The following is a 27,662-nucleotide window of genomic DNA, read 5'->3' on the forward strand; positions in this document are numbered from 1 at the left end:
AGCAAACATGTTAATGTGTTTGGGCTTCACCTTCCTCATATTGAATTGAAGGGGCTATACTCAAATTTTTAAAAACTAATCTGCTTCTGGATTGAAGCCTGGGTGGATGGATGGATGGATGGATGGATGAACAGACAGACAAATGAACCATTTTTAAATCTACAAATAAATTGTTTCCTTTAAGAAGATGAAAGGAGAAAAAACAGTCATCTTATAGCAAAAAATAAAAATAAATGAGCCATGGATTAGTCAAAGCCATGAGCAATTTTGAACAGATGTTTTTCTGTGCTGTCTTGGGTTGAAACAAAATGAATACCCTCCCAGTAAGCCTGGTTTTTCTGAGAGGCTGGTTGTTCAGAGTCAATTTTGCAGAAAAGGGAGAAGTAGACATCTTCACTATCAGAACTGAGGAGTCCCCAGCTATGCCAACAGTAACAGCAAAAACAAGGTCAGCAGCCCCAGCTGATGGAGATGTGACTGTGGCCACAACTGGGTTTTCTTGGAAACTGCTATCCTAAGTCATTTTTAAGGTGCACCAAATTCAAGATGTTGTAGTTACACTGGTTTCTCAAGATTGTATCTGACTTACTATATATTATGTCAGGAACTGCTGCTATACTCACTGCTTTTCCTGAAGAGCTAACATTCAAGTCAACAAAAGAATCTTCCAGACCCACCACACAGTATGTTCACCCCAAAAGAATAACCAGAGACATTGACACAGTATTTTAGTTATCATATTTTACTTAAATGTGGTATTTTTTTAAGGATTCATTTCTTGAAACTTCAGCTATTCCATGTGTATCAGCCATCAAGGGGTCTCTTTAAGCTCTACCAAGCTATCAGGCCAGCCTCATGAGGCTCTCATACAGGGCCACGATATGACCTTCATGGGCCCCTTTTTTTGTAAAAATAAAAAATAGTAAAAAGCATATGGTACAATTGCACTGGTGTAAAAATAAATATATCAATATTACATATGAAAACATCACTTTCACCTTAAAGTATTTTTTCTTCTGATTTAAAAAAATATATTTTCATGGGCCCTCAAAAGGAATGTGGGCCCAAGGCACTGTATGTTTGTATCTAACAAATAAGTCAGCTCTGTGGTCATGGCTCCCACTTGACACAAGTGTGCCCGAGACAGGAACGTAGCTCCCCATCAGGGGAGCATAAGGCATTTTTCTTCCTTGGAGTAGTCCCTATGACCATCCATGAAGCTTGAAGCAGTCCACGCAGCTACTGAGGAGCTACTTGGACTGGTTTCAAGGTGACAGCTCAGGAGTGAGAGAGCTAGATTCACATGGGATGAATACACCAGTCCCCTGGCTTAAAAACCTCATATCCTGTAGGAGCTAATTTCTCTGTAAGAACTCCACAGACATAGCTTCCAGCACTCCTCCAAGGGACAAGTCCAATTATTATTCAAGAATCATTATACTCAGAGAAGCCCAAAGCTCTGGCTTTCTATCAAATTTTTATAGTTCTTTCAGTTTAATGCAGTTTACCAACCAGCGGTCATTTTTGTCATAAGCAATCTTGCCTGGCTGCATAGTTTGACATTCTTCCTTTATCAGGTTTCCAGGGAAACAGAGATAAAAAGTTAACCAAAGGTTAAATTCTTATGCAGAAGGGAAAAGGGTTTAATAATCTTTTACCTACAACCTGCAGCTTGCCAGTTGTTAAGGAAATATTTACATTAATGTTCCAATCAAAACTTAACAGTGTGTCTATGGCAGAGACCATCCTGTGTATTCCCAAAACTCCATTGCCTTTTCTTCTGTAGCAAACAGTTAGACTCCTTTTTCCAGGTTCCTTTGTAGAATTGTGACTAGTTATGGCCAATGAACTGCGGTGGAAGTGATACATATCACTTTAGGGCTGGACCCATAAAGTCTCTGGAAATCCTTCATACTCTCTCTCATTCATCATCTGCTGATGAGAGGTAAGGTCTTCAGTGTAGGATTCTAATGCTCTAGGGAATGGTGTAGCACAGTGGTGCCCAACTTTTTGTCACCAGGGACCTCTTTTGTGGAAGGCACCAGGTGGTGCAGGGTGGGGCGGTGTGGTTTCAGGATGATTCAAGCACATTGCATTTATTGTGCACTTTAATTTCTATTATTACATTGTGATATATAATGAAATAATTATATAACTCACCATAATATGGAATCAGTGGGAGAGGTAAGCTTGTTTTCCTGAAACTAGACAGTCCTGTCTACGGGTGATGGGAGACAGAGACAGTGACAGGCCATCAGACATTAGATTTTCATAAGGAGCATGCAACCTAGAACCCTCACATACGCAGTTCACAATAGGGTTTGTGATCCTAGGAGAATCTAAAGCCATCACTGATCTGACAGGAGGCGGAACTCAGGCGGTAATGCAAGTGGTGGGAAGCAACTGTAAATACTGATGAAGCTTCACTCATTCACTCACTGCTCACCTCCTGCTGTGTGGCCCGGTTCCTAACAGGCCACGAACCAGTAGCGGTCCATGGCCTGGGGTTGGGGATCCCTGGTGTAGCAGGAACCTGGGTCTCTGAATGATTGGGCAGGGCACAGATCTCCTATTGCCAGCCCACATTGGATATCCAGAGATATAAGGAATAAATAAATGACCAGCAAGAAAAGGAAAGAACAAATTTTTCTGAGTTTTTAATTCCTCTCCCAATCTCCCAAAAAGGTGAACTGGCAGAGAGTGTTTGATTAGGAAAACTAAATTACTATGGTTTACCCTCTTAATATGGAGACAAACTATATGGCTAATCTCTCCTCTGGCCCTTCCTAGCATGCGAGAGAATCTTTGAGTAGGGCACCAGAGAAATCACATCTGTCTCCACTATCACCACCTTCTACAGGGTCCTTTGCTGAGAAGTGAGTCATTCCTGGCTGAGTAGAAAATTTCATGCAAGTCAGAGGGTTCCCATCTAAGAAGTCATTGCCAAGCAGTTCATTCTAACCAGATTTCAGTGACATGATTTAGGGCACAAGATGGTCCAAACTAAGAGGCTGAGAGACAGAAACCAAAGGTTCTCCTCATTAAAACTTAACTGGAAATTTTTTTTATTAAGAAGGCACAAGTACTGTTTCGTGCCTGAGAAAGTCTTTACCAAATTGTGCTCTCTGAATACACAATGTAATCCAGTTGTTTTGTACTTAGTTCTTTCAGTAGAAAATTTAGAGGGTTTTTTTTCCCCCATATTCCCATTCAAGTAGGAAAACCTATCAACTTCTCTATGAATTAATATTTACATCGTTTACTATGCTTTTGGTTACAATTAAAAATAGATAAAGAAAAAAGTTCTAAAAAGCTTAAACAAGAAAGGTAATTTTTTTTCTGCCTTTCTAGCCCCTGATTCTTGCCCCTCTCCTTTTTTCCCATTTTATGTCTTTTTAAAAAATCTTAATGCTTTTAGATAAAATATTAAACCAGAGTGTCCCTCTCATCCTCTACTACATTGTTTTAGTGGAATGAATGTATTTTAGAATAAATTTTTATAATGTTCATTATCTCATCTTTTCTGTTAATATCTGTACCTGTTTTTGTCAGTGTTCAAGATTTGTCATGTTTTGTTTGTAGACTTAATCAGCTTCTGTTACTATTATAGCATTATGCATACTGATTGTTTACTAAATAAAATGCCACTTTGAGCTTGAAAAAAAAAGAAAGGTAATTTATTAAATCCTATGACTTAAAAGTCTAGAGGAGGGGCAGCTTCAAGTGGTGAGAGGCCATCGCCAGGGTGATGGTGGCAGGAATTGCAAATAAACAGGAGAAGCAAGTTCCTGCCTGTTCTTCCTGCCTTCCGGTCTCCCTCTAGTGCCCCCTATTGGCAGAGTCTAACAGACCTAGCTGGCAAAGCACAAAAGTGGTTTTCAGAGTCTCAGCCCAGCATCACAGAACTGAGTCTAGAAGAGAGGGTTTGGAATTGAGAGACAATAGCTTGGTAACTATCACATTTTCATAGAAAATGTTATTTCAAAATTGTTGTTATATGAAAAGATAATCAGAGAGAATGCAACCAAAAAATGTAAGAAATGAATATCAAAGAGGTAGGTCAGGCAATTAATAAAAGCATTTATGTTCTTTTCCTGGATTATGTGATGTGTTTGCTGTTACTTTTCTGTATTTTAAATCATAGTTTCTTTTCTCCTGCTATATAAATGTGCACCTACATACCTTAAAAAAATAAAAAACAAAAAAGATTTCCAACATTCCCAGTGTAGCACAGAACAATCACAAAGTCTCAGGAATGAAGAGGTTGAGAAAACAGCACTTCTAAAATCTCTGCTCACTACCCCCAAGGAGAACCCAGCTCAGTGAGCATTTTCTCCTGGATGTTTCATTCCCCAAAATTTAGTCAAAAGTGGAGCAAGGGAAAGAGAGAGAGTGATCCTAGTGTCCCTACTTACCCCAATCCCTCCATAACTCCTGCTTTCCCCTGTCTCCCAGCCTACACTGGGGTCACAGGACCCCTGAGAACAAATCCTATCACCCCAGATACACTGTGCCTTGCACAGAGGAGGTACAGAATATAGTGTTTTTGCTTAATTACAGAGCCACCTTTGTGCTGTGTATGATCTCTTTTTCAGAATCACTACTCTTCCTTTTTGTACAGTACATCTTATGGAGAATGACAATCTGTTTTTTTTTTTATGGGTTAAGGGGTTGCATTAGTCCGTTCTCATGCTGCTAATAAAGACATTCCCGAGACTGAGTAATTTATAAAGAAAAGAGGTTTAATTGACTCACAGTTCCACAGGGCTTGGGAGGCCTCAGGAAACTTACAATCATGGCAGAAGGGGAAGCAAACGTGCTCTTCTTCACAGCAACATCAGGGATAAGTGCTGAGCAAAAGGGGGAAAAGCTGCTTGTAAAACCATCGGATCTCATAAGAACTCTCCCACTGTCATGAGAACAGCATGAGTGTAACCGCCCCCATGACTAAACTACCTCCCACCAGGTCCCTCCTGCTGCATGTGGGGATTATGGGAGCTACAATTCAAGATGAGATTTGGGTAGGGACACAGCCAAACCATATCAGGAGTATATTTTCTTCTCTCTTAAATATGACAGCCTATGTGTATTTCTCTGTGATTCTGCTAATGAGTTTTAATAGACTAATAAAATAAATAACTGTAAGCTTCTGGAAGGAGGAAATGTCCTTTTATATCTTTATGTTCCCTTCATGCTTTCTATCAGAATTTCATTCAGTTACAAGTAACAGAGATCTGAAAAACAGTGGCTTAAACATACAAGATTTTATAGTGACATGTAAAGTAGGTACTAATTTAGCCTGTCCATGTTCTGGTGATAGTGGCTCTATAAGTCATCACTTACCAAGGTTTCTCCAGCTCTCTGCTTCACCATCTCTAAGGAATGTCCTGTCTTCCAAGATGGCTGCTGGAGCTCCAGGCTTCACTTCTACATTCCAGCCAGCAGAGAAGAGGAAAAGAGAAAAGCATATCCTTCCATTTTAAAAAGGAGACTTCTGAAATTCTCACATTACTCTATTTACATCTCATTGCCCAAACCTTAATTACATGGCTATACTCAGCTGCAAGGAAGGCTGGAGAATGTAGTCTTTTAGCCAGCTGGTAATGTGCATGGCTGAAGATTGAAGTCTATTACGAAGGAAGAGGTCAATTATTATTTGATGATAGTGCTGATAAGGTATCAGATTATTGGCCAAAGGACTTCTTGTGGAGGAGCTTTAAAGAGATTGAAGTTTAAGCGAGTCAATGTCCAGAAAGGCTAAGGTGATAGAAGAGCATTCAGAACAGTTTACTCAGGGAAGAGTATTTGCAGGATTTGCAGGATTCAGATTCCATGGCCCTTTTTTTACATTTAAAATAATATTTATTAAATTATCTTACGATTCTGGAAGTAGACCTCTTAATTTTGGAAAATCTGGAAAAATAAAATAAATGTCTCCTACTTCCTGAACCTAGAGATAACCCTAAATAACATTTTGGTGTGCTTTACCCCAATCTCTTTTTCATGCATAAATAATTTATTAATTTTTAACAATTGAGATCATTCTTGCCGTTTGTAGTGGTGCTTTAAACTGTGCTGTAAATAAATAAATAAATAAACAATACAATGAAAACTCTTCCTCTCACCTTTCTCCCTTGCTTGGTCCGCCACCCCATAATCATTGCTGCTGATAGTTACTATGTTTCACACCGGAGCTTATTTTTGCATATTTCAGCAATTTAAACTTCCGTATTCCCCCTGCCACTTTTTACACAAATGCTAACCCATCATACACAGTATCCTCACCTTGCTTTTTTCATTCACACACTATTCTGTACCTTGTTTCTGCCACACAAGCACAGAGCTTTCTTATTCTCTTTCATGGCATTCCTCCCTGTGGATGCACCCCATTTATTAAACAGCTCCCTACTGATGGCACTTGGGTGGTTTCTAATCTTGGTACTACAAACAATAAACAGCCTTTTTGGATCTCATTTGCATACATGAGCATATGCAAAGAATAAATGACTAGGAGTGTGATTGCTATGTTGAATGCATCTGTAATATTGATAAGTATTACCGAATTGCTCTCTGCATTGATGGTAACAATTAACCCTCCCACCAGCAATGTATAAGAGGGCCTGTTACCTCATGGCCTCATCAAAAGAGTGTATTTTCAAACTTTTGGAGTTTCAATAGTCTGATTTAAAAAAAAAAATCCATCTTGGCATAGCTTTAATTGCAATTTCTTTATGAGCAAGGTGGATCCATAGTTTTCAAAATATTTCTGTCTGACCGGTGTTTCTGTTCATTGCCTTACCCTTCCTGATCATGTAACCATGAGATCTCTGGACAAACAATGGTCTGTTTGACTAATAAGCATAAAAAGGTTGGTATCCCCGAGTGAGAAGATGCTAGTTTTCCCTGCATCTTATCCCTGGGAAAGATGCCAGCTATATTCCTGCTGAATGGTTATTTATGATTTTAATGGTTTATACCTTGCTTTATTTCTAAGCTATTTAAAACAAGAAAATTGGAAAGGGAAAATTTGAGTAAAAAAAAAATGACTGGAAGAAAAGCAAGATGAAGCCAGGAATGAGGTCAGTACACTAAATATCCTTGAGAGTTGCTACAGACAAGTCACATATTTGGCCAATCAGAGAGAGAAAGAGTTTAATACAGGATATGCCTCAACTGTGCCCTGTTAGAAACTGGCTTTACTGAAGCTATAATAGATCAGAGAGTGCATTGAGGGAAGATATTCCTTCCTCCTTTGCCCTTCATGCCCCAGACTTCGTGCCATATCTGACTGGAGGATTGGGAGGAAGGTGGTCCACCAAGTGAGAAAAGGAAACGGGAAGAACTTGGCAGCAAGAACTAAGGAAAGAGGTGGTGAAAAACAGCTCAGAAAGCGCAGGGTCAATAAGGCAGCTGGCTCCCAATATAACCTAAACATGGACGGGTTATTCAGGTTACAGAAAAGGAAGGCATTTAGCAGCATTTATCAAACTGTAGAAGTTGTTGCAAACTAACATCTCCCTAATTCTACTGAAATTCTTATGATACCATGTCGTCTGCTTTCTGACCTTTGTCAGATTCCTTTATGTCATCTTAGCTTCTTTTCCTGGCCAAGTCATACTTGGGAATTGAGCTCTGTAGAAGGAAGAGGGATTGCTTTAAGCTTGGTTATTGACAGCACATTGTAAATAACATTGGAGTTCCTAGCAGAGGAGAGCATAATGCTAAGAATGTTCAGGAAAAACTGGAGACCATCTTCATGTCTTCATGTCTGTATCAAACAACAGTACTTTGTTTCTCAGTATACATAAAATTGTCACTTTAAATAGAAAAATTAGTCATAGTATGATTGTAGCTCGGGTAAGATATATTTGCTTGTAGAAGGGAGCATGAGAAGCAGAAAAGCATGCTAAAGCATTGGGGTGAAAGTTTATTTAAAAGCCCAATGTTGTTATATTGTCTTTTCTGTGACATACACACACACACACACACACACACACACACACACACACACACAAACACATATAGCCATTGCTCAGTATCAAAATAAACTTGCTTTGCTTTCTTCATTGCAGATAAAGCTGTCCTCTCTCCAGACAAACCAAACAATCCCTTTACTCATAGTATTTTGTCTTTCCAGGCATCTTATAAGCCATTGTTGAAGCAAGTTGTGGAGGAAATATTTCATCCCGAGAGGCCAGATTCCGTTGATATTGAACACATGTCTTCAGGCCTCACTGATCTCCTTAAAACTGGATTTAGCATGTTCATGAAGGTAAAGTAACCATGGAGAGGTAATCCTGAGTGTAGAAATGTTCTCTTTGCTGGGCATGAAAATGCTGGCACCCTGTTAACCCTAGCCAGCACCATACAGATAACATTTGGTATTTTGGCTCTTCTAAAATCAAGGGCAATCTTTATGTTTTGATTATAAGCAGCCTGACCTGTTAGCGTCATACAGCTTCTTCTGACCTGAGCACTGTGGTCTTTTCTGGTCAGCACATGTGGTCTAAGTTGGAGGACACAAGCTCTCTGGGACAGCACTATTGAAAACTCTCCTCCTTGCAGCCTATGTTTTCACTTAAAATGAATCCACATAGCACACACCGGTCTTAGTGACAGCCCTTTGCTCTTAATTCTAGAACTGATTATGTAGGATGATGAGCGGCTCTGCTCAGTCCTATGGCTAGCATCACCTCAAAACCCACTTGGAAATGACTTTTGGACTGGCAGACTCCTAGGTGACAAGTGCCAGAATTTATCTGGCTGATATCTGGGGTGGGTCAAAATAACTGAACAACCCTTGAAGTGCGGATGAAAGGAGGAAAAAAAGTACACAAATGTGATCTATTTTTAACCTACTGTAGAGTTTCTAAATCTAAAAAGATTTCAATAAGGTTACAGGCTGACCTCTCAGTCCATGCCAGGATTTCACTTGTAATAACTCTTGGAAGTAACAGAATGTTTTGCCAGCATCAAAGCATCTTTGAAATCATGAATTAATCTATCTAAGAGATCTGGCCTTTCAGAGTTCAATAAATGCATATTCCAGGAAAACTGTTCCACTCCAAAACCCAGAGGACAGACGCCAGACAATCAGACTCTAAACCAAGCAGTAAGCCTGCTGGAGCAGATCTGCAGGTCTCCTTCCTGCTGTTCCCAATTTTCAGCAACTTCTGTTGCAGTGCCTGGTTGGTGCATTTTCCCTCTATATTTTTTAATAAAGCAGTGTAGTCAGCTTCTTCAAAGTGTTTAGGGACTTCTGAGTTGGTATAAGTAGGCCCAGAATTGGCCAGTGTCTCCCTATCCTGAGTAGCCCTTCATGGTGGCTAGTTGGTACAGAAACTTCCAGACTAGACACGGTTTCCAACCTTTTCCACTTGAGCATTCTTTTCCTTCATTCACAGGCTTGGCTTTACCCTGAAGAGAGACTAAAATAACAAGTGTGGACTTTCAGAGCCTGGTTAGTAAGGTCTGAGGATGGCCCAAATGCCAATATGCCCTCTCCCAGACAGGCTGCTCTGTCTGTGGTGCAGTCAGACCCTGTACAGGGGGGTCTGGCCAAGGGTACAAATGAAGGCTCCACCCCACCTGTACTTGGAGAGTTGCAGTGTAGGTGACAGGAGGCCCTAACTCTGCTCTTTGTCCAAAGATGTTCCACAGAAATAACTGTTTCTTAGCCAAAGGGATCTTTGATCAAATATGTTCCAGAAACACTGGCTTAAACAACAAATTTGATTGTTTCTTTGCAGTCCAACATCACAGTGCCTTTAATACACTAATGGACTTTACAATCCTTCCTGAGGAGAATATGGAATATATTATAGAACAGAGTTGTGTTGTGTAAGGAATATCCACCTGCATTTTCTGTCACTGTTTGATGAAACAGGAGTGTCACTTGTTGTTGTTGTTGATCATTTTTATTTTGGAGTTTATTTTTTAATGACCCTTTCAAATTCTGCAGAGTGTTTTCTACATCTCTTCCTGCTCCACTGTCCTCAAGCAGGTTCCACCTAGGAAGATGTTTAGAATCGTCCTGGGCAGCACTGGGCTGTTGTGTTTCTCTCCATTTCAAACCCCCAGTGTTAGGGCTCGTGACAAAATGCTCTGCCAGCTTAAGACTGATCTCAAAGGGAGGTTTCCAAGTAATGGATTTAAGAAAAAGGAATTTATGTTCTCCCAGCAGCTGTCAGGATCCACTCCTCAGCCTTTAGCTGTGAGGCCTCAGCTCTCAGTTGCCAGGGCATCTCATCTATCTACAGGGGGTGGGGGAGAGTTCTGGTGGGCTGGCAACAAAGCCCTGTCCACTCCAGCCCCCAAAGGAGAGCCATTTTGTTTGGTTTCTAAATGGGCCTTCTCCGTGGCTGAACCCTCCTACAATTCCACACAGTACAGCAAAGAGTTACCTCTGGCGTATATGTTGGGGTTTGAACAAAATTAGAATGAACTTAAAGAGGAAAACCCAGGAGGGCTTTGAGACACTGACTGTAATTTCCCAAAGAGCTACTTCTTTGAGATAGAGGTGAAGCCATCAGGAGAAGATGTCTGCCACTCTGCTTTAAGGCTCTCCAGAAGAGGAGGATGCAAAATGCAGATGGAGTCTAACGTGGTTATAACCATTTACCAGCCTTCTTCATGTTGTTTTCCATCACCTCTTACTATCCAAAGTTATACAGAGAACCTACGATCAGTGTGTATCATGGTTCAGCCAAGTTCTTACCATTCATTCTGATATTGATCCTCATGACAGCCATAGAATGTAGGTCCTATCATTATCCCTGTTTACCAGTGAGGAAACTGAGGCCCAGAAAGGTTAAGCAGTAGATGTGAACCTCCAGAAGGCTGGGATTGGGTCTTACTCTCCTCTGTTCTCAGGCATTTTCCTAAGAGCACACAGGAAATAGTGACACCAGAATTTGTCCCAAGGTCACTCTTATTCCAAAGCCTAGCTCTTAACCACATTTCTTGGCTCCAGGAGGCTGCCAGGCATTTTCTTGGAAGTTAAGTATTCATATACTCATATGTTATTCATTCTGGTTTCCTTCATGGTTACTCATTAGCACAAATGCTCTCCCTTTCCAGTATCTATCCAGCTCATGAATAAAATCTATGCCTGGGCTGGTCATCAAGACAACCAGTGTGAGTGAGCTCCCTCGAGGTCATCTGCTGCTACCTCATCTGTGTCTCTGCGACTCGGCCCTGGGACTCATTGGCAGCGCTCCCCAGGAGAATAAATGTGTGCATTAGAGTTGAGTTGCGTGTACACATTGCATCTTCATTGTGTATTAGCTACCAACAGTTATTGCTCATTTCTTTCTTGTCACTTACTGCTCTGCTCTGTTCCTCTGGAATCTGTTCCCTCCTCCACTTCTCACTGAAGACCCACCAGTGCTGAGCCAGAAAGACACAAAAAGGCAAAGCCTGGTGAATAAAGTTATCAATGCAGAATCCTTCCTGTGCTCAGAGTGCTGCCGTACAAATGGGATAATTCTAGAACTTGAAAGGCTCTAACTGAGCCGCTCGTCCATCTCTGTCCTGTCCCTGAACTCATAGATGGTTTCGTGATGATGTTGGCTCAGGGACACCCAGAAGCAGGGTCTATAGACTGTGCGGGGATGAGGGCAGATTGAGAGGCTGGTGAGAGATGCACTGGGAAAGAGAGCCAGCAGTTATTCCCATGGGGTGTGGAGTGTGTGCCCTCACAGCGGGTGATGAAAAGAATACAGGAGAGTGTTGTCCAGGCCCCATGTGGCTTCTTCAGGGCTCTATACATTTTGTTCATACTTTTGTAGCTGCACTCATACACTGTTTTGTAACTATACATATTAGGTACCTTTCTCCAGACTAATGTTTTTCTTCATGCTAGCGTTTTTCTAACTGCACAACTTGATTCACTGCACATTAGTGGATCAAGATATCAATTTAATGGTTTTAATCAGCATTTTTTAAATGAAAAAGAATAGAACAGGTTAGATCAGAGTTCACTGCATCTAGCAAGGTAAAATAACACAACCCAGTTGCACATAGATACACACGCATGATTTAAATGTTTTCTTATTTATCAAAAGAATGTGAGAGCTATCACTGTGAGAATCAGAAAGCTGATCTGGGTCTTATTCTTTTCTGCATCCTCAGCGGTTGGCACCTGTATAGGCCTTACAAACAACAGAGGCTCACCAAAAGTTGGGAGAGTGGTTAGGGTGGACCTGTTTTAGTCCTTATTCAGAATGCAGCACAGCTTCAAGTCACTGGTTCCTCTTTCCAACTACTGCCCTTAAGCCAAAAGCTTCTATCTCAGTTTCACAGGGGATGCAAGGTAGCAGCTCCATCACTCAACTCCAGTGACCCTCAAAGGAGGCCCTGACCCTCCTTTCCAGCAGCTACTAAGCAAGGCAAAGCTAGTCATTATTTCATCTGTAGGTAACCCCAAAGAAGCAGCAGCCCACTCGCTCTTGCCTCACCCACCATGCATTGATGTGCACAAGGGGAAGGAAGCCTGCCTCTACCTCTGTCAAAGAAATCTGATGCTCTCTTCTCCTTTCCACGCTGACAGTGTGCAAGTCTGTTTCTTCCAACTTCTTTGTTTCTCTAGAGAACAGAACAGAAATAAAGGCGTGTATTTTGTAGACTGAGAAATTCAAGGAATCGAGAGGAAAAATGTGACCTCACAGAGTGGTCACATAGGAGGATGAGTGACACAAAGGGAGATTTGAGGCTCTTTCCTATTTAACATCTTTATTTTTTAAGTTAGATTTTATAAATGATAGACAGCTGTCTCTTTCATGCATTCCTTCCTCATGACGTCTACTATAAGCTATGCTAATAGCAATCACTTCATTCTACTGTGTTTGTTTACAAGAGCCAACAGAAAGTAGTGGTAACACATCTGGAGTCACACTACCTTGGTTAGAACCCAAGCTCCACCATTTACTAACTAAGTGACCTTGGGCAAATCTTTGTGCCTAAGTGTCATCATCTATAGATCGGGGATGATAATAGCATCTACTTTGGGGGGCTATTATGAGAATTAAATCAATGAATGCATATAAAGCACTCAGAACAGTGTCTGGCGCATAGTAAGTACTACATAAGTTTTTGCTATTATTATTTTTATGGATTTGTATCCCTGCCACACTGTGATGTCTGAAAAGAGCCACCTTGAATACCCTTGTATGCCTGTACATAGCCGGTGCTCAAGCATTTGGGGCACAAAGCCTAATTGTTGGGTGAATAAGTGAATTAAATAGAAGAGAATAGATACACTGCCCCCCAAAGAAGAAGTCACAAACATTTCATATTTCACTACTGATTTGCTCTTGTCAGAAAGACATAGAGTGCTGAGTGCTCTTCTTTTGCTATGCCTGTGGGAAGCCATGTTTATAAGGCAGTGATGTGTTTTTCCAGACTCCCCTTTTTCTTCTCCACTGTGAATAACTTGTTGAGCTCCTCAGTCTTGGGAGATATAGACTGTCCTTCTGGGGCAAACTGTAGGGAGCCAGTGAAATTCTGGACACATGCCATGACAAGCTGTTTCACAGGAATGGAGGCCAGCAGGGCTAGACCCTGGCCAACACAGGGACAGAAGCCCCAAGCTACTCAGGCCCCCAACTCTCCCAGGAGCACTTCAGCAGTGCAGTCTCCACGTATGGGGAATGAGCAAGAGCTGTGCTCTGCAAAGGTTTGCTGCTGCTCCTTGGGCAGCCTCAGCACTGCAGGGAAATGGAGACCTCCATTCCAGGTACTTGGAAATGGCTCACAGAACTCACTCTTATTTATGTACATTTTTGCAGGCAGCGAAAGTTAAGAAAAATACCTGCGTATGTAAGATTACCTGCATCAAACAAATCCTCTGTGATAGGAAAGTCAGGGTAGCTGGATTTTGCCTTTACTAGAGTCAGAATTTCATTTGCATCATATTGCAACTGGTTGAACTTACTTTCTTTGCAGCATTTAGCATGCATTCCTGTTGAAATCAGATTGTCCAGAGAAGCCTTTCATCTCCACCTGTTCTGCTTATCTATTGCTACATAACAAGTCATCCCACATCATTGATTTAAAATAATATTGATCATTCATTTTACTCATGAATCTGCACTCTGGTTAGAGCTCAGTAGGGAAGGATTCACCTCCAAGATGGCTCATTCATATAGTCAGAAAGTAGATGCTGAGTGGCAGCTGGCAGTGAGGGGCCTCAGTTTCTTTCCATGTGGCCGTTCTCATGTGGCCAAGCTTTCTTGCAATATGGCAGCTGGGTTCCAAGGGCCAGCATCCTAGGAGACAGCCAGGATTCAGATGTATTGCATTTTATGGCCTAGCCTTAAGTGCCACATAACATCACTTCCACAGCACTGTACTCTATTTGTCAAGGCCATCAAAAATGCCCACCCAGGTTAAAGGGGAGGGGACATGCACTCTTCCTCTTGAAAATGGATCAAGAGCCGGGGGTGGAGCCAAGATGGCCAAATAGAAACAGCTCCAGTCTACAGCTCCCAGCGTGAGTGATGCAGAAGATGGGTGATTTCTGCATTTCCAACTGAGGTACCGGGTTCATCTCACGAGGGAGTGCCGGACAGTGGGTGCAGGACAGTGGGTGCAGTGCACCGTGCATGAGCCGAAGCAGGGCGAGGCATCGCCTCACCCGGGAAGTGCAAGGGGTCAGGGAATTCCCTTCCTAGTCAAAGAAAGGGGTGACAGACAGCACCTGGAAAATCAGGTCACTCCCACCCTAATACTGCGCTCTTCCAATGAGCTTAACAAACGGCACACCAGGAGATTATATCCCACACATGGCTTAGAGGGTCCTACGCCCACGGAGCCTCCCTCATTGCTAGCACAGCAGACTGAGATCAAACTGCAAGGTGGCAGCGAGGCTGGGGGAGGGGTGCCCGCCATTGCTCAGGCCTCAGTAGGTAAACAAAGCGACAGGGAAGCTCGAACTGGGTGGAGCCCACCACAGCTCAAGGAGGCCTGCCTGCCTCTGTAGGCTCCACCTCTGGGGGCAGGGCACAGACAAACAAAAGACAGCAATAACCTCTGCAGTCTTAAATGTCCCTGTCTGACAGCTTTGAAGAGAGTAGTGGTTCTCCCAGCATGCAGCTTGAGATCTGAGAACTGGCAGAATGCCTCCTCAAGTGGGTCCCTGACCCCCGAGTAGCCTAACTGGGAGGCACCCCCCAGTAGGGGCACACTGACACCTCACACGGCCGGGTACTCCTCTGAGACAAAACTTTCAGAGGAACGATCAGGCAGCAGCATTTGCGGTTCACCAATATCCACTGTTCTGCAGCCACCGCTGCTCATACCCAGGCAAATGGTGGACCTCCAGTAAACTCCAACAGACCTGCAGCTGACAGTCCTGACTGTTAGAAGGAAAACTAACAAACAGAAAGGACATCCACACCAAAACCCCATCTGTACGTCACCATCATCAAAGACCAAAGGTAGATAAAACCACAAAGATGGGGAAAAAACAGAGCAGAAAAACCAGAAACTCGAAAAATCAGAGCGCCTCTCCTCCTCCAAAGGAACGCAGCTCCTCACCAGCAACGGAACAAAACTGGACGGAGAATGACTTTGACGAGTTGAGAGAGGAAGGCTGCAGAAGATCAAACTACTCCGAGCTAAAGGAGGAAGTTCAAACCCATGGCAAAGCAGTTAAAAACTTTGAAAAAAAATTAGACGAATGTGTAACTAGAATAACCAATGCAGAGAAGTCCTTAAAGGACCTGATGGAGCTGACAACCACGGCACGAGAACTACATGATGAATGCACAAGCCTAAGTAACCGATGCAATCAACTGGAAAAAAGGGTATCAGCGATGGAAGATGAAATGAATGAAATGAAGCATGAAGAGAAGTTTAGAGAAAAAAGAATAAAAAGAAATGAACAAAGCCTCCAAGAAATATGGGACTATGTGAAAAGACCAAATCTACGTCTAACTGGTGTACCTGAAAGTGACAGGAAGAATGGAACCAAGTTGGAAAATACTCTGCAGGATATTATCCAGGAGAACTTCCCCAATCTAGGAAGGCAGGCCAACATTCAGATTCAGGAAATAAAGACAAAGATTCTCCTCGAGAAGAGCAACTCCAAGACACATAATTGTCAGATTCACCAAAGTTGAAATGAAGGAAAAAATGTTAAGGGCAGCCAGAGAGAAAGGTCAGGTTACCCACAAAGGGAAGCCCATCAGACTAACAGCTGATCTCTCGGCAGAAACTCCACAAGCCAGAAGAGAGTGGGGGCCAATATTCAACATTCTTAAAGAAAAGAATTTTCAACCCAGAATTTCATATCCAGCCAAACTAAGCTTCATAAGTGAAGGAGAAATAAAATACTTTACAGACAAGCAAATGCTGACAGATTTTGTCACCACCAGGCCTGCCCTAAAAGAGCTCCTGAAGGAAGCACTAAACATGGAAAGGAAAAACCAGTACCAGCCACTGCAAAAACATGCCAAATTGTAAAGACCATCGAGGCTAGGAAGAAACTGCATCAACTAACGAGCAAAATAACCAGCTAACATCATAATGACAGGATCAAATTCACACATTACAATACTAACCTTAAATGTAAATGGGCTACATGCCCCAATTAAAAGGTACAGACTGGCAAATTGGATAAAGAGTCAAGACCCATCAGTGTGCTGTATTCAGGAAACCCATCTCACATGCAGAGACACACATAGGCTCAAAATAAAGGGATGGAGGAAGCTCTACCAAGCAAATGGAAAACAAAAAAAGGCAAGGGTTGCAATCCTAGTCTCAGATAAAACAGACTTTAAAGCAACAAAGATCAAAAGAGACAAAGAAGGCCGTTACATAATGGTAAAGGGATCAATGCAACAAGAAGAGCTAACTATCCTAAATATATATGCACCCAATACAGGAGCACCCAGATTCGTAAAGCAAGTCCTTAGAGACCTACAAAGAGACTTAGACTCCCACACAATAATAGTGGGAGACTTTAACACCCCACTGTCAACATTAGACAGATCAACAAGACAGAAAATTAACAAGGATATCCAGGAATTGAACTCAGCTCTACACCAAGCAGACCTAATAGACACCTACAGAACTCTCCACCCCAAATCAACAGAATATACATTCTTTTCAGCACCACACCACACCTATTCCAAAATTGACCACATAGTTGGAAGTAGAACACTCCTCAGCAAATGTAAAAAACAGAAATTATAACAAACTGTCCCTCAGACCACAGTGCAATCAAACTAGAACTCAGGATTAAGAAACTCACTCAAAACCCTCAGCTACATGGAAACTGAACAGCCTGCTCCTGAATGACTACTGGGTACATAACGAAATGAAGGCAGAAATAAAGATGTTCTTTGAAACCAATGAGAACAAAGACACACCATACCGGAATCTCTGAGACACATTCAAAGCAGTGTGTAGAGGGAAATTTATAGCACTAAATGCCCACAAGAGAAAGCAGGAAAGATCTGAAATTGACACCCTAACATCACAATTAAAAGAACTAGAGAAGCAAGAGCAAACACATTCAAAAGCTAGCAGAAGGGAAGAAATAACTAAGATCAGAGCAGAACTGAAGAAAATAGAGACACAAAAAACCCTTCAAAAAATCAATGAATCCAGGAGCTGGTTTTTTGAAAAGATCAACAAAATTGATAGACCGCTAGCAAAACTAATAAAGAAGAAAAGAGAGAAGAATCAAATAGACGCAATAACGAATGACAAAGGGGATATCACCACCAATCCCACAGAAATACAAACTACCATCAGAGAATACTATAAACACCTCTACGCAAATAAACTAGAAAATCTAGAAGAAATAGATAAATTCCTCGACACATACACTCTCCCAAGACTAAACCAGGAAGAAGTTGAATCTCTGAATAGACCAATAACAGGCTCTGAAATTGGGCAATAATTAATAGCTTACCAACCAAAAAAAGTCCAGGACCAGATGGATTCACAGTCGAATTCTACCAGAGGTACAAGGAGGAACTGGTACCATTCCTTCTGAAACTATTCCAATCAATAGAAAAAGAGGGAATCCTCCCTAACTCATTTTATGAGGCCAGCAGCATCCTGACACCAAAGCCTGGCAGAGACACAACAAAAAAAGAGAATTTTAGACCAATGTCCTTGATGAACATTGATGCAAAAATCCTCAATAAAATACTAGCAAACCGAATCCAGCAACACATCAAAAAGCTTATCCACCATGATCAAGTGGGCTTCATCCCTGGGATGCAAGGCTGGCTCAACATATGAAAATCAATAAACGTAATCCAGCATATAAACAGAACCAAAGACAAAAACCACATGATTTTCTCAATAAATGCAGAAAAGTCCTTTGACAAAATTCAACAATGCTTCACGCTAAAAGCTCTCAATAAATTAGGTATTGATGGGATGTTTCTCAAAATAATAAGAGCTATCTATGACAAACCCACAGCGAATATCATACTGAATGGGCAAAAACTGGAAGCATTCCCTTTGAAAACTGGCAAAAGACAGGGATGCCCTCTCTCACCACTCCTATTCAACATAGTGTTGGAAGTTCTGGCCAGGGCAATCAGGCAGGAGAAGGAAATAAAGGGTATTCAATTAGGAAAAGAGGAAGTCAAATTGTCCCTGTTTGCAGATGACAGGATTGTATGTCTAGAAAACCCCATCGTCTCAGCCCAAAATCTCCTTCAGCTGATAAGCAACTTCAGCAAAGTCTCAGGATACAAAATCAATGTGCAAAAATCACAGGAATTCTTATACACCAATAACAGACAAACAGAGAGCCAAATCATGAGTGAACTCCCATTCACAATTGCTTCAAAGAGAATAAAATACTTAGGAATCCAACTTACAAGGGACGTGAAGGACCTCTTCAAGGAGAACTACAAACCACTGCTCAATGAAATAAAAGAGGATACAAACGAATGGAAGAACAGTCCATGCTCATGGATAAGAAGAATCAATATCGTGAAAATGGCCATGCTGCCCAAGGTAATTTATAGATTCAATGTCATCCCCATCAAGCTACCAATGACTTTCTTCACAGAATTGGAAAAAACTACTTTAAAGTTCATATGGAACCAAAAAAGAGCCCACATCGCCATGTCAATCCTAAGCCAAAAGAACAAAGCTGGAGGCATCATGCTACCTGACTTCAAACTATACTACAAGGCTACAGTAACCAAAACAGCATGGTACTGGTACCAAAACAGAGATATAGACCAATGGAACAGAACAGGGCCCTCAGAAATAATGCCACATATCTACAACTATCTGATCTTTGACAAACCTGACAAAAACAAGCAATGGGGAAAGGATCCCTATTTAATAAATGGTGCTGGGAAAACTGGCTAGCCATATGTAGAAAGCTGAAACTGGATCCCTTCCTTACACCTTATACAAAAATTAATTCAAGATGGATGAAAGACTTAAATGTTAGACCTAAAACCATAAAAACTTAGAATAAAACCTAGGCAATACCATTCAGGACATAGGCATGGGCAAGGACTTCATGTCTAAAACACCAAAAGCAATGGCAACAAAAGCCAAAATTGACAAATGGGATCTCATTAAACTAAAGAGCTTCTGCACAGCAAAAGAAACTTACCATCCGAGTGAACAGGCAACCTACAGAATGGGAGAAAATTTTTGCAATCTACTCATCTGACCAAGGGCTAATATCCAGAATCTACAATGAACTCAAACAAATTTACAAGAAAAAAACAAACAACCTCATCAAAAAGTGGGCCAAGGATATGAACAGACACTTCTCAAAAGAAGACATTTATGCAGCCAAAGAACACATGAAAAAATGCTCATCATCACTGGCCATCAGAGAAATGCAAATCAAAACCACAATGAGATACTATCTCACACCAGTTAGAATGGCGATCATTTAAAAGTCAGGAAACAACAGGTGCTGGAGAGGATGTGGAGAAATAGGAACACTTTTACACACTGTTGGTGGGACTGTAACCTAGTGCAACCACTGTGGAAATCGGTGTGGCAATTCCTCAGGGATCCAGAAGTAGAAATACCACTTGACCCCGCCATCCCATTACTGGGTATATACCCAAAGGATTAGAAATCATGCTGCTATAAAGACACATGCACACGTATGTTTATTGCAGCACTATTCACAATAGCAAAGACTTGGAACCAACCCAAATGTCCAACAACGATAGACTGGATTAAGCAAATGTGGCACATATACACCATGGAATACTATGCAGCCATAAAAAATGATGAGTTCATGTCCTTTGTAGGGACATGGATGAAGCTGGAAACCATCATTCTCAGCAAAGTATCACAAGGGCAAAAAACCAAACACCACATGTTCTCACTCATAGGTGGGAATTGAACAATGAGAACACATGGACACAGGAAGGGGAACATCACACACCAGGGACTGTTGTGGGGTAGGGGTAGGGTTGAGGGATAGCATTAGGAGATATACCTAATGCTAAATGACGAGTTAATGGGTGCAGCACACCCACATGGCACACGTATACTTATGTAACAAACCTGTACATTGTGCACATGTATCCTAAAAGTTAAAGTATAAAAAAAAAAAGTGGATCAAGAGCGTGAGGAGCAGAAAATACAGTCATGGGCACTTTTGGAAAATACAATCTGTACCCCACCTAAATATGTTTGGCTGTCCAGCTGGGCAAGGCAGTGTTTGGCTAATCCTAGGAGTTTTCCCTCCAATCTAGAGGATGGAAATGTCACTCATGCTTCTATGCTGATTTCAAAATAAGTGAGCCCAGAAAGGCTTTGTTAGTGAAAGGCCTGTTTGCTATTCTTCCATAATGTTTTTTAACAATATAACATTTTAAAAAATACTTCCGGATAAGAAACTGAGCTAGGGAACTTTCCTCTCCCAAGTTTGCTCCATCAAGTCCCATAAAGTAAGCCAGACGAGCTGGGGAGAAGAGAAGGTATACCCACTAGATCATCTTTCCAGCAGTTCTGAGAAAGTGTTTGAAGTAACTTGATGTACTTCTCAACCAGAGGATAGACTTGCGGTTAGCCACACAAAGCTGTCAGCTTCAAAGGGCAGTGTGTGAAGCCCACTAGGGAGTGGTTCTAGCAAACTAGGGAGAAACAGCTTTGGCAGAACCTGACATTCTTCAAACAGCCTTTTCTCTAAAATCCTTGTGCATGGAATACCTTGAGCTCCTTAGAGGAAAGCTTGATAATGATCTAATAAATAAATCAAAACATACCTTACCCTTCTCCCTACAACATTAATTTAATTTAAAACTAGCATGTCTAATAGGCAGCACTTTTAAAGTGCATTTCTGGAATTTGTGGTTTGGATCTCAGTCTCCTGAAAGTAATTTATTTTCTATCTACTCCATATGTTTGGACCTCAGCTTGTTTTGACTAAAGGACATGATTTGTCAAGATGCTTTCTCTGCTAAAATTGACATGAGAAGGGTGGGTTTTTATCTAATGAAACTGCATGAGGCCCTTTTACCTCCTTTTATGTGTGCTTTTTAAGAAGTTCTTTTTTTGTTCTTTCATTTCTTATGTGGCCATGCTTAATTGGAAAAAAATTTTAAAACTATGAAAAAGACTCACAGAAAGCCCAGTGCTTACCTCTGGGTCCCTTATTTGAGTGGATATGAGTCCCCCATTGCCTTAAGTGGCAACAAAAAAGGACCACAAGGAGAACTAGAGCAACCGCTCAGGTAGGCTTTGAAAAGCTGCTGGTGGTGAGGGGGTAAGTTAAAAGTCTTTCCATTGGAAGTAAGATGCCAACAAATTGCAATAACTTAAAGAAAGGAAAATTTATTATGAGGCCCATGGAATGTCCTGGGGAACCCAAGGACAGCGATGAGAGAGGCCTCAGTAAGGATTGAGACTAAGAACTGGAAAGCCATCAGGAAACCAGGCAGTTCTGTGAGACCCATTCTGCCCTGCATGAGAACAGCGCCCTGCATTTTGTAGATGCTCAATAAATAGTATAAATGAATGGTTGAGTAGCTATTGCCACAGCTTTGACTGAACCTTATCTATCTTAGGTCAAGCCTGAATTCCCAGGGAAGGGCCTCTAGTTGGCCCACCCTGGGTCAGGGGGCCATTCCAGGACCAATCAACTGTGGCTGAAAGACAGGGTCACATTGTAACTGCATGGATGCTAGGAGCCTTTCCTATGACCATGTGGGCAGGGCAGATTGTTGGCTTGTGGATTGGACAGATACCTGCAGAGGAATATACAGCAGGGGTAAAGGATGCTTTGGAATGCCGAGCAAAAATGATGGGCTGTCAGTAAAGACTGATGTCAGGTCCTTGGATGGTGAGAGCTGAACATGCCTTGGAGGTCATCTAGTCCCATTCCACATTGTTCATATAAGAAAAACAAGACAGGGTGCAGTAGTGCTCCTGTAATTCCAGCTGCTGGGGAGGCTGAGGCAGGAGGATCGCTTGAGCCCAGGAGTTTGAAACTAGCTTGGGCAACATAGCAAGATGAAAGAAAGAGAGAGAGAGAGAGAAAGAAGGGAAAGAAAAGAAAGAAAGGGAGAGGAGAGGAGAGAAGAAAAAGCAAGATTCAGAGGGTTGAACTATTGGATTAGGTCCATTGGACTTAAGGGCATTTCTGACAAGAGGAAAATATCTCAGTGTTCACGTTTGTTGATTAAATGAGTACAAGTCCTGGAATTCCTCTTTGCAACACTATTTGAAACCATTGTTTATATTTTCTTTTTCTTAATCATACTCCATGCTATGAAATAGGGTTCAGTATTTGCATAACATTAGCTAAACATGATCCATAAGTTCAAGTGAGATAGATTTTGGTATGAACTGTAAAGCAAAAACACGAACTTGATTTTGGCAGTCTGTGTATTGCATCTGACAGTGTGCAGTGATTGAGAGGCTCTTTTGTATGCTAGTCATTGTTGCGGTTAAGGAAGATATAGAGACAAACCAGGTTCCCTACCTGCCAAAGCACAGCTATATCATGTAGCTTACAGTTTGTTAAGGAGATGGATAAGAAAATTGAGGATTGCAGAGAGGAGAGATAAGTGGTGTGGTGGATGGGATGTGAGGACACAGAGGAGTAGCTCAGTCAGGGAGTCAGAGAAAGCTTCCCAGGGGAGTTGGATTTTGCCAGACCAGCAGGAGTTAGGAACTCCAAAGTAATGAAATGCCATCATATATTGAGGTGAGTACAGACAATTCCAAATGGCTGGAGCTAAGGGTGACCTGCAGGGAGTAGAAGAATAGGAAGACAGAGATAAGCAGAAACTAGATCCCAGAGGGCTGGAGTTTTGACATTTGACCAGAAACACTGAAATGCCATTGGATGTTTGCTAGGAATATATAACCAGTTTACATTTTATGAAGTTCACCCTGGCAGCAGTGCACAAGACAGAAACAAGAGCAGACTGGCTTGGGGAGGGAAGGTGAGAAGATGAAAGTCTAAGGTCAAGTAGGGCCAAGGGGACAAGGGGGCAGGGATGAAGTCTGGTGGATTCCACAGGACGGGGATTGAGGGGATGCAGCTGTAAATGAGTGGAGGCTGTCTAGGGCCATTTGCTTAGTTTGGAGTGACTGGATGGACAGTGTTAACATTGTTTCTATGGAGAAGCAGAACTGGAAAAGAAGAAAACTTGCACTTTAGACTTGTTGAATTTAGGAGCCTGAGAGACAGCCTTACAGCTCAGCAGAGCTTGGGCCAGTGGTAGCAATCTGGGGACACTGGCATGTGTGAGGCATTGAACTATGGACAGGGCCAGGGCCACCAAGGGAGGATGTTTGGGAGAAGATCAGGGGCCAGAGGCCAGAGCAGTCAGGAACACAGCTTGTCATGGAGCAAGTTAAGCAAGAGGAGCCCTCCAAGGAGGGAGAGAAGCTAAGAGGGCTTAGAAAGTGGAGGGCAGGGGGGTAGTTTCAGGAAAAAGGAAGTCATCAACTGCAGCAAATGAGGCAGAGAGGTCAAGCTGAATAGCCGATGGGCTCTAGCAGCATGGAAACCTTTTGCAATGGGATTAAGTATAAGTAAAAGTAAGTCCCACAAGGCTCTGGTGATTGGCTGATATTTCTAAAGAACTAAAATACAGAGTTTTAAGAGATGAATGCTAATAAAAATGCTTTTCGTTTGAAGAATTTGTTGGGAAAAGGCGGTATGTGGAATGAAAGGTAGAACGGTTACTGCTCTGCAGTGAGATGGACTTTGATTTCAACCTCAACCCTACAGCTTACTAGTTCAGCCGCTTTGGACAAGTTATTTCACCTCGTTAAGCCTCTGTGTCTCTGTGTGAAATGGGGCTTCTGCCTGCTTCATAGATTCTAAGTCTTGCATAAAGTGATGCTTGTCACTTACCCTCCCCCACCTGATTTTCCTCCATAGCACTCACCACCTTCCTTACTTACCCACTGAGTTACTGATTTTATTGACTGTCACTCTCCCTCCACTAAAACATAAGCTCTGTGACAGCAGGGGTTCTTTTCTCTTTGGTTCACTGATGAATCTCTGTTGCTTAGAATGGTGTCTGGCCCCACAGTAGTTGGTCAATAAATATTTGTTGAATGGATGAATAAATGAATGAAACATGAGATGTGAAGTGTTCAGAGGGAGTGGCAGTGCTGTTACTAATTCTTGGTGGGAGAAAAGCCATTACCAAGGCCCAACTTCAGTGTCAACCTGGGTGCTTCCTAGGCTTAGTACCCCTTAAGGCCAAAGTTCCTATTGAACTGTCTTCCTTCTACAAGGCCCTGCCCATAGTTGGAGAATGACCTGCCCCTTGCCTGTTGTAGGGACAAATGAGTCACAAATAAAGAGAAACTGAGTGGAGGAGCACCATGTGGAGGAGGAATCAGGATCCCAAACTCTTAGAGGGCGCCTAGAAACTGGAAGCAGCAGCAGAAACCCTTCTTTTGACAACCCCAGTGATAGACGACAATCAACACATCAAAGAGCTCTCTCAGGGGCGCACACCTCAAAAGGGGTCTCAGCAACCTCTGCTGCAAAGGTTGGGATGGAATAGTGGAAAGAAACTGTCTTCTCTCACTAGAACTGATGTCTTAAAATCACAGCCAGCAAAGATTTAGAAAATGAAAGAAAGAACAGTGACTCGGACTTGCTTTATTAATCTGTGCATTTGCAATTGCAGTAGTTATGCTTCAGTCTTTCATCTTCAAAGTGCCTTATACCATGAACTAACATGCAAACAGGACTCAGTCATGTATGGCTGATTATAAGGAATGTGTTATTCTGATGGAAAAGACTGAAAAGACTCTGCTTCCCAACAGTCCGTTGACTTGAACGGCTCCACAAGAAAAGTCTGGTATCAAAACAGGAATCTAAACAGAAACCAAAATAGCAAACACCAACATGCATTAATTGGACCCATTTATTTGTACCAAAACCAACATTCCCCCACTCCTTAGCCCCAGGGTATTGTTCTTTGTTGTTGCAGTTTGTTTCTTTGTTTCCCTTTTCATCTGTGAATACATCCTTCCAAGATTCTCCCAATGTACTTTGGATTCCAGACTCTCTTATAGAAAGCATATGTCTTTGGGAACATATTGCACCACGTTCAAGTTCTGGAGCCAATTTATTTCTGTCTCAGGATTAACTGAGAAACAACAATTGTTTGTAGGGCTGGAAGGAAGGTCTGGGTTACTTACTCAGCCAGAAGAACTATGCATAAAGCAAAGGGAGAGTTTCTAAGAAAAGAAGGGCCTTTCCTGTTAACCTGTGGATATGATTCATTCCTTCATATAACTATTTCATTCATGCAACATTTACTGAAAGCTTACCAGGTGCTAAGTCCTAAGCACAAACAGGCCAAAACCCACTGGTGTGGTCCACACTGTGTCTATAGGTTACAGGCTTTTCTTACTGATATGGAAAATCCCCAAGGTGTATGGTTGAGTAAGTATAAGGTAGAGTGTTAGAGTTCAAGATGATGATTACCTGTGGGGAGGTAGTGACAGGAGTAGGTTATGAGAGGGTCTCTTCAGGGTGCTCGTTTTCTGTTTCTTGGTCTGGGTACTGGTTACAGGTTTGTTTACTTTAAAATTAATAGAGCAGCACACTGGTGATATGCATACACTCAGTAAATTATCATATGTTTAACAGATATTCCAAAAAACAAATACCAGGTGTTCAGGTATGGCACAAGCCACTGTGAATGGTTCCAGCAAATAATGTGTGTGGAGGAGATGAAAATAGAGTCATAAACCAGAGCCACGTTGTAAAAGCCTTATATGCTGAAATACAGAGTTCGAACTTTATCCTAAGAGCTATGAGACTCTATGCAGATAATCTGAGTGTGTGATGGAGCTGAGAGGTGTTTTAAGAGTGTGGCCTCTGGCGTCTTGCTCCTGGATCCATTACTGTGCATGAACCTCAATCTCTGCATTTGCAAAATACACTAATAATTGTGTTTGCTTTCTAAGGATATTTTGAGAATTAAGTAAGATAATACACAAAAATAGTACAATGTTTGCTATTTTCAATAATAAATATTTGTATTTTAGAAAACATACTTGGCAGAAATGAGGAGAATGGATGGGATATGGCCAAACTGCGGATGGGGAGACAAACTTGAAGGCTATAGCAGCAATCTAATGTGGAAGTAATCAAGGGGTTGTTGATAACCTTAAGTAGGTAGAATGAATAGAACTTCATCTGGGAGATGAAAGAGACAGCAAAGTCTAAGATGTCTCTCATGTGCCTGGCTCAGGTGACTTTGAAGGTGGTGATGCTGTTAGAAATTCAAGAGAAGGAAAGGTTTTGGGGAAAAGATCATGGATCACATTTGAAACCTGTTGAGTTCAGAAATCCCAGGAGGTGTCGTCTGCAGGAGCTGGGGGGTGATGTCCACAGAAGCTCAATAGAGATGACTGAGCAAAAGACATAGGTTTGAGAGGTACATAAAAGATATTGAAGGCACATGAGAAGATGAGGTCCTTCAGGGATGTTGCGTTGAGTGCAAAGGGCAAGGAACCAAGGATGGAGCCATAAGTAACAACATTTAAATGGGCAGACCAAGAAAGGGAACCTATTAAGAAATCTGAGAAGAAATAATTAGAAGGGTAGAAGGAACTACCTAGAGAAAGTACTGTCATGGTACCTAAGAAGGGTGTCATCAGCTGTGACATGCCATAGAAATGTCAGGTTAGATGATGACAAAGGAGTGTCCATTGACTCCTACAATATGATAGCCATTGGTGACTCCAATGAGAGCAATTCCAGGGTACAGTAGGACAAAAGCAGCATTGCTATGGTGTCTGGTATGCAGATTGGAAGAAAGCAGTTGACAAATTGGTCGGGGGAAACAGAGGTGCAGAGCAGGATGCGGACTTGAGTCTTTTTCTAAAGATGAGAGTGTTTTGAAACTTTTTCCAGTATTCACCACCACCTATTTTGAGGTCATTAGATAGTCCCCCAGTCCTCTCTCTTCTCTCTGTCCTTCCTTTCCTCCTGCCTGCCTGCCTTTGCATTCTGAATTTCCTCTTCAGAAGCCAAGGAATAACTTACATAACTTGGAATACTTAATGCATCATCCTTTCAAGTGCTTTTAGAATAAGATGTTGAGACGTGGGTATAATCAGGCAAGGGAGCCAGAGAGTTCAGCTGAGAAAGGAGTTGGGGGATGGTAAGAGAAAGGGCTTCCTCTTGACCTGCTCCTCCCCCAGGCACTCCTCGGGAC

At 41.9% G+C, this 27,662-nt stretch overlaps 1 protein-coding gene across 1 annotated transcript in view; it reads left to right on the plus strand.

Moving 5' to 3' along the window:
• The window catches only part of SCFD2 (sec1 family domain containing 2), a 503,171-nt gene that overhangs the window by 461,362 nt on the left and 14,147 nt on the right, over window positions 1–27,662 (plus strand). The window contains exon 7 of the mRNA XM_001148032.6: window positions 8,138–8,272. Coding sequence (XP_001148032.2) covers window positions 8,138–8,272 — 135 coding nt within the window. The remainder of the gene's footprint in view (window positions 1–8,137; window positions 8,273–27,662) is intronic.

The sequence above is a fragment of the Pan troglodytes genome, chromosome 3 (assembly GCF_028858775.2).
Source record: "Pan troglodytes isolate AG18354 chromosome 3, NHGRI_mPanTro3-v2.0_pri, whole genome shotgun sequence".
In the NCBI taxonomy this organism is placed as follows: domain Eukaryota; kingdom Metazoa; phylum Chordata; class Mammalia; order Primates; family Hominidae; genus Pan; species Pan troglodytes.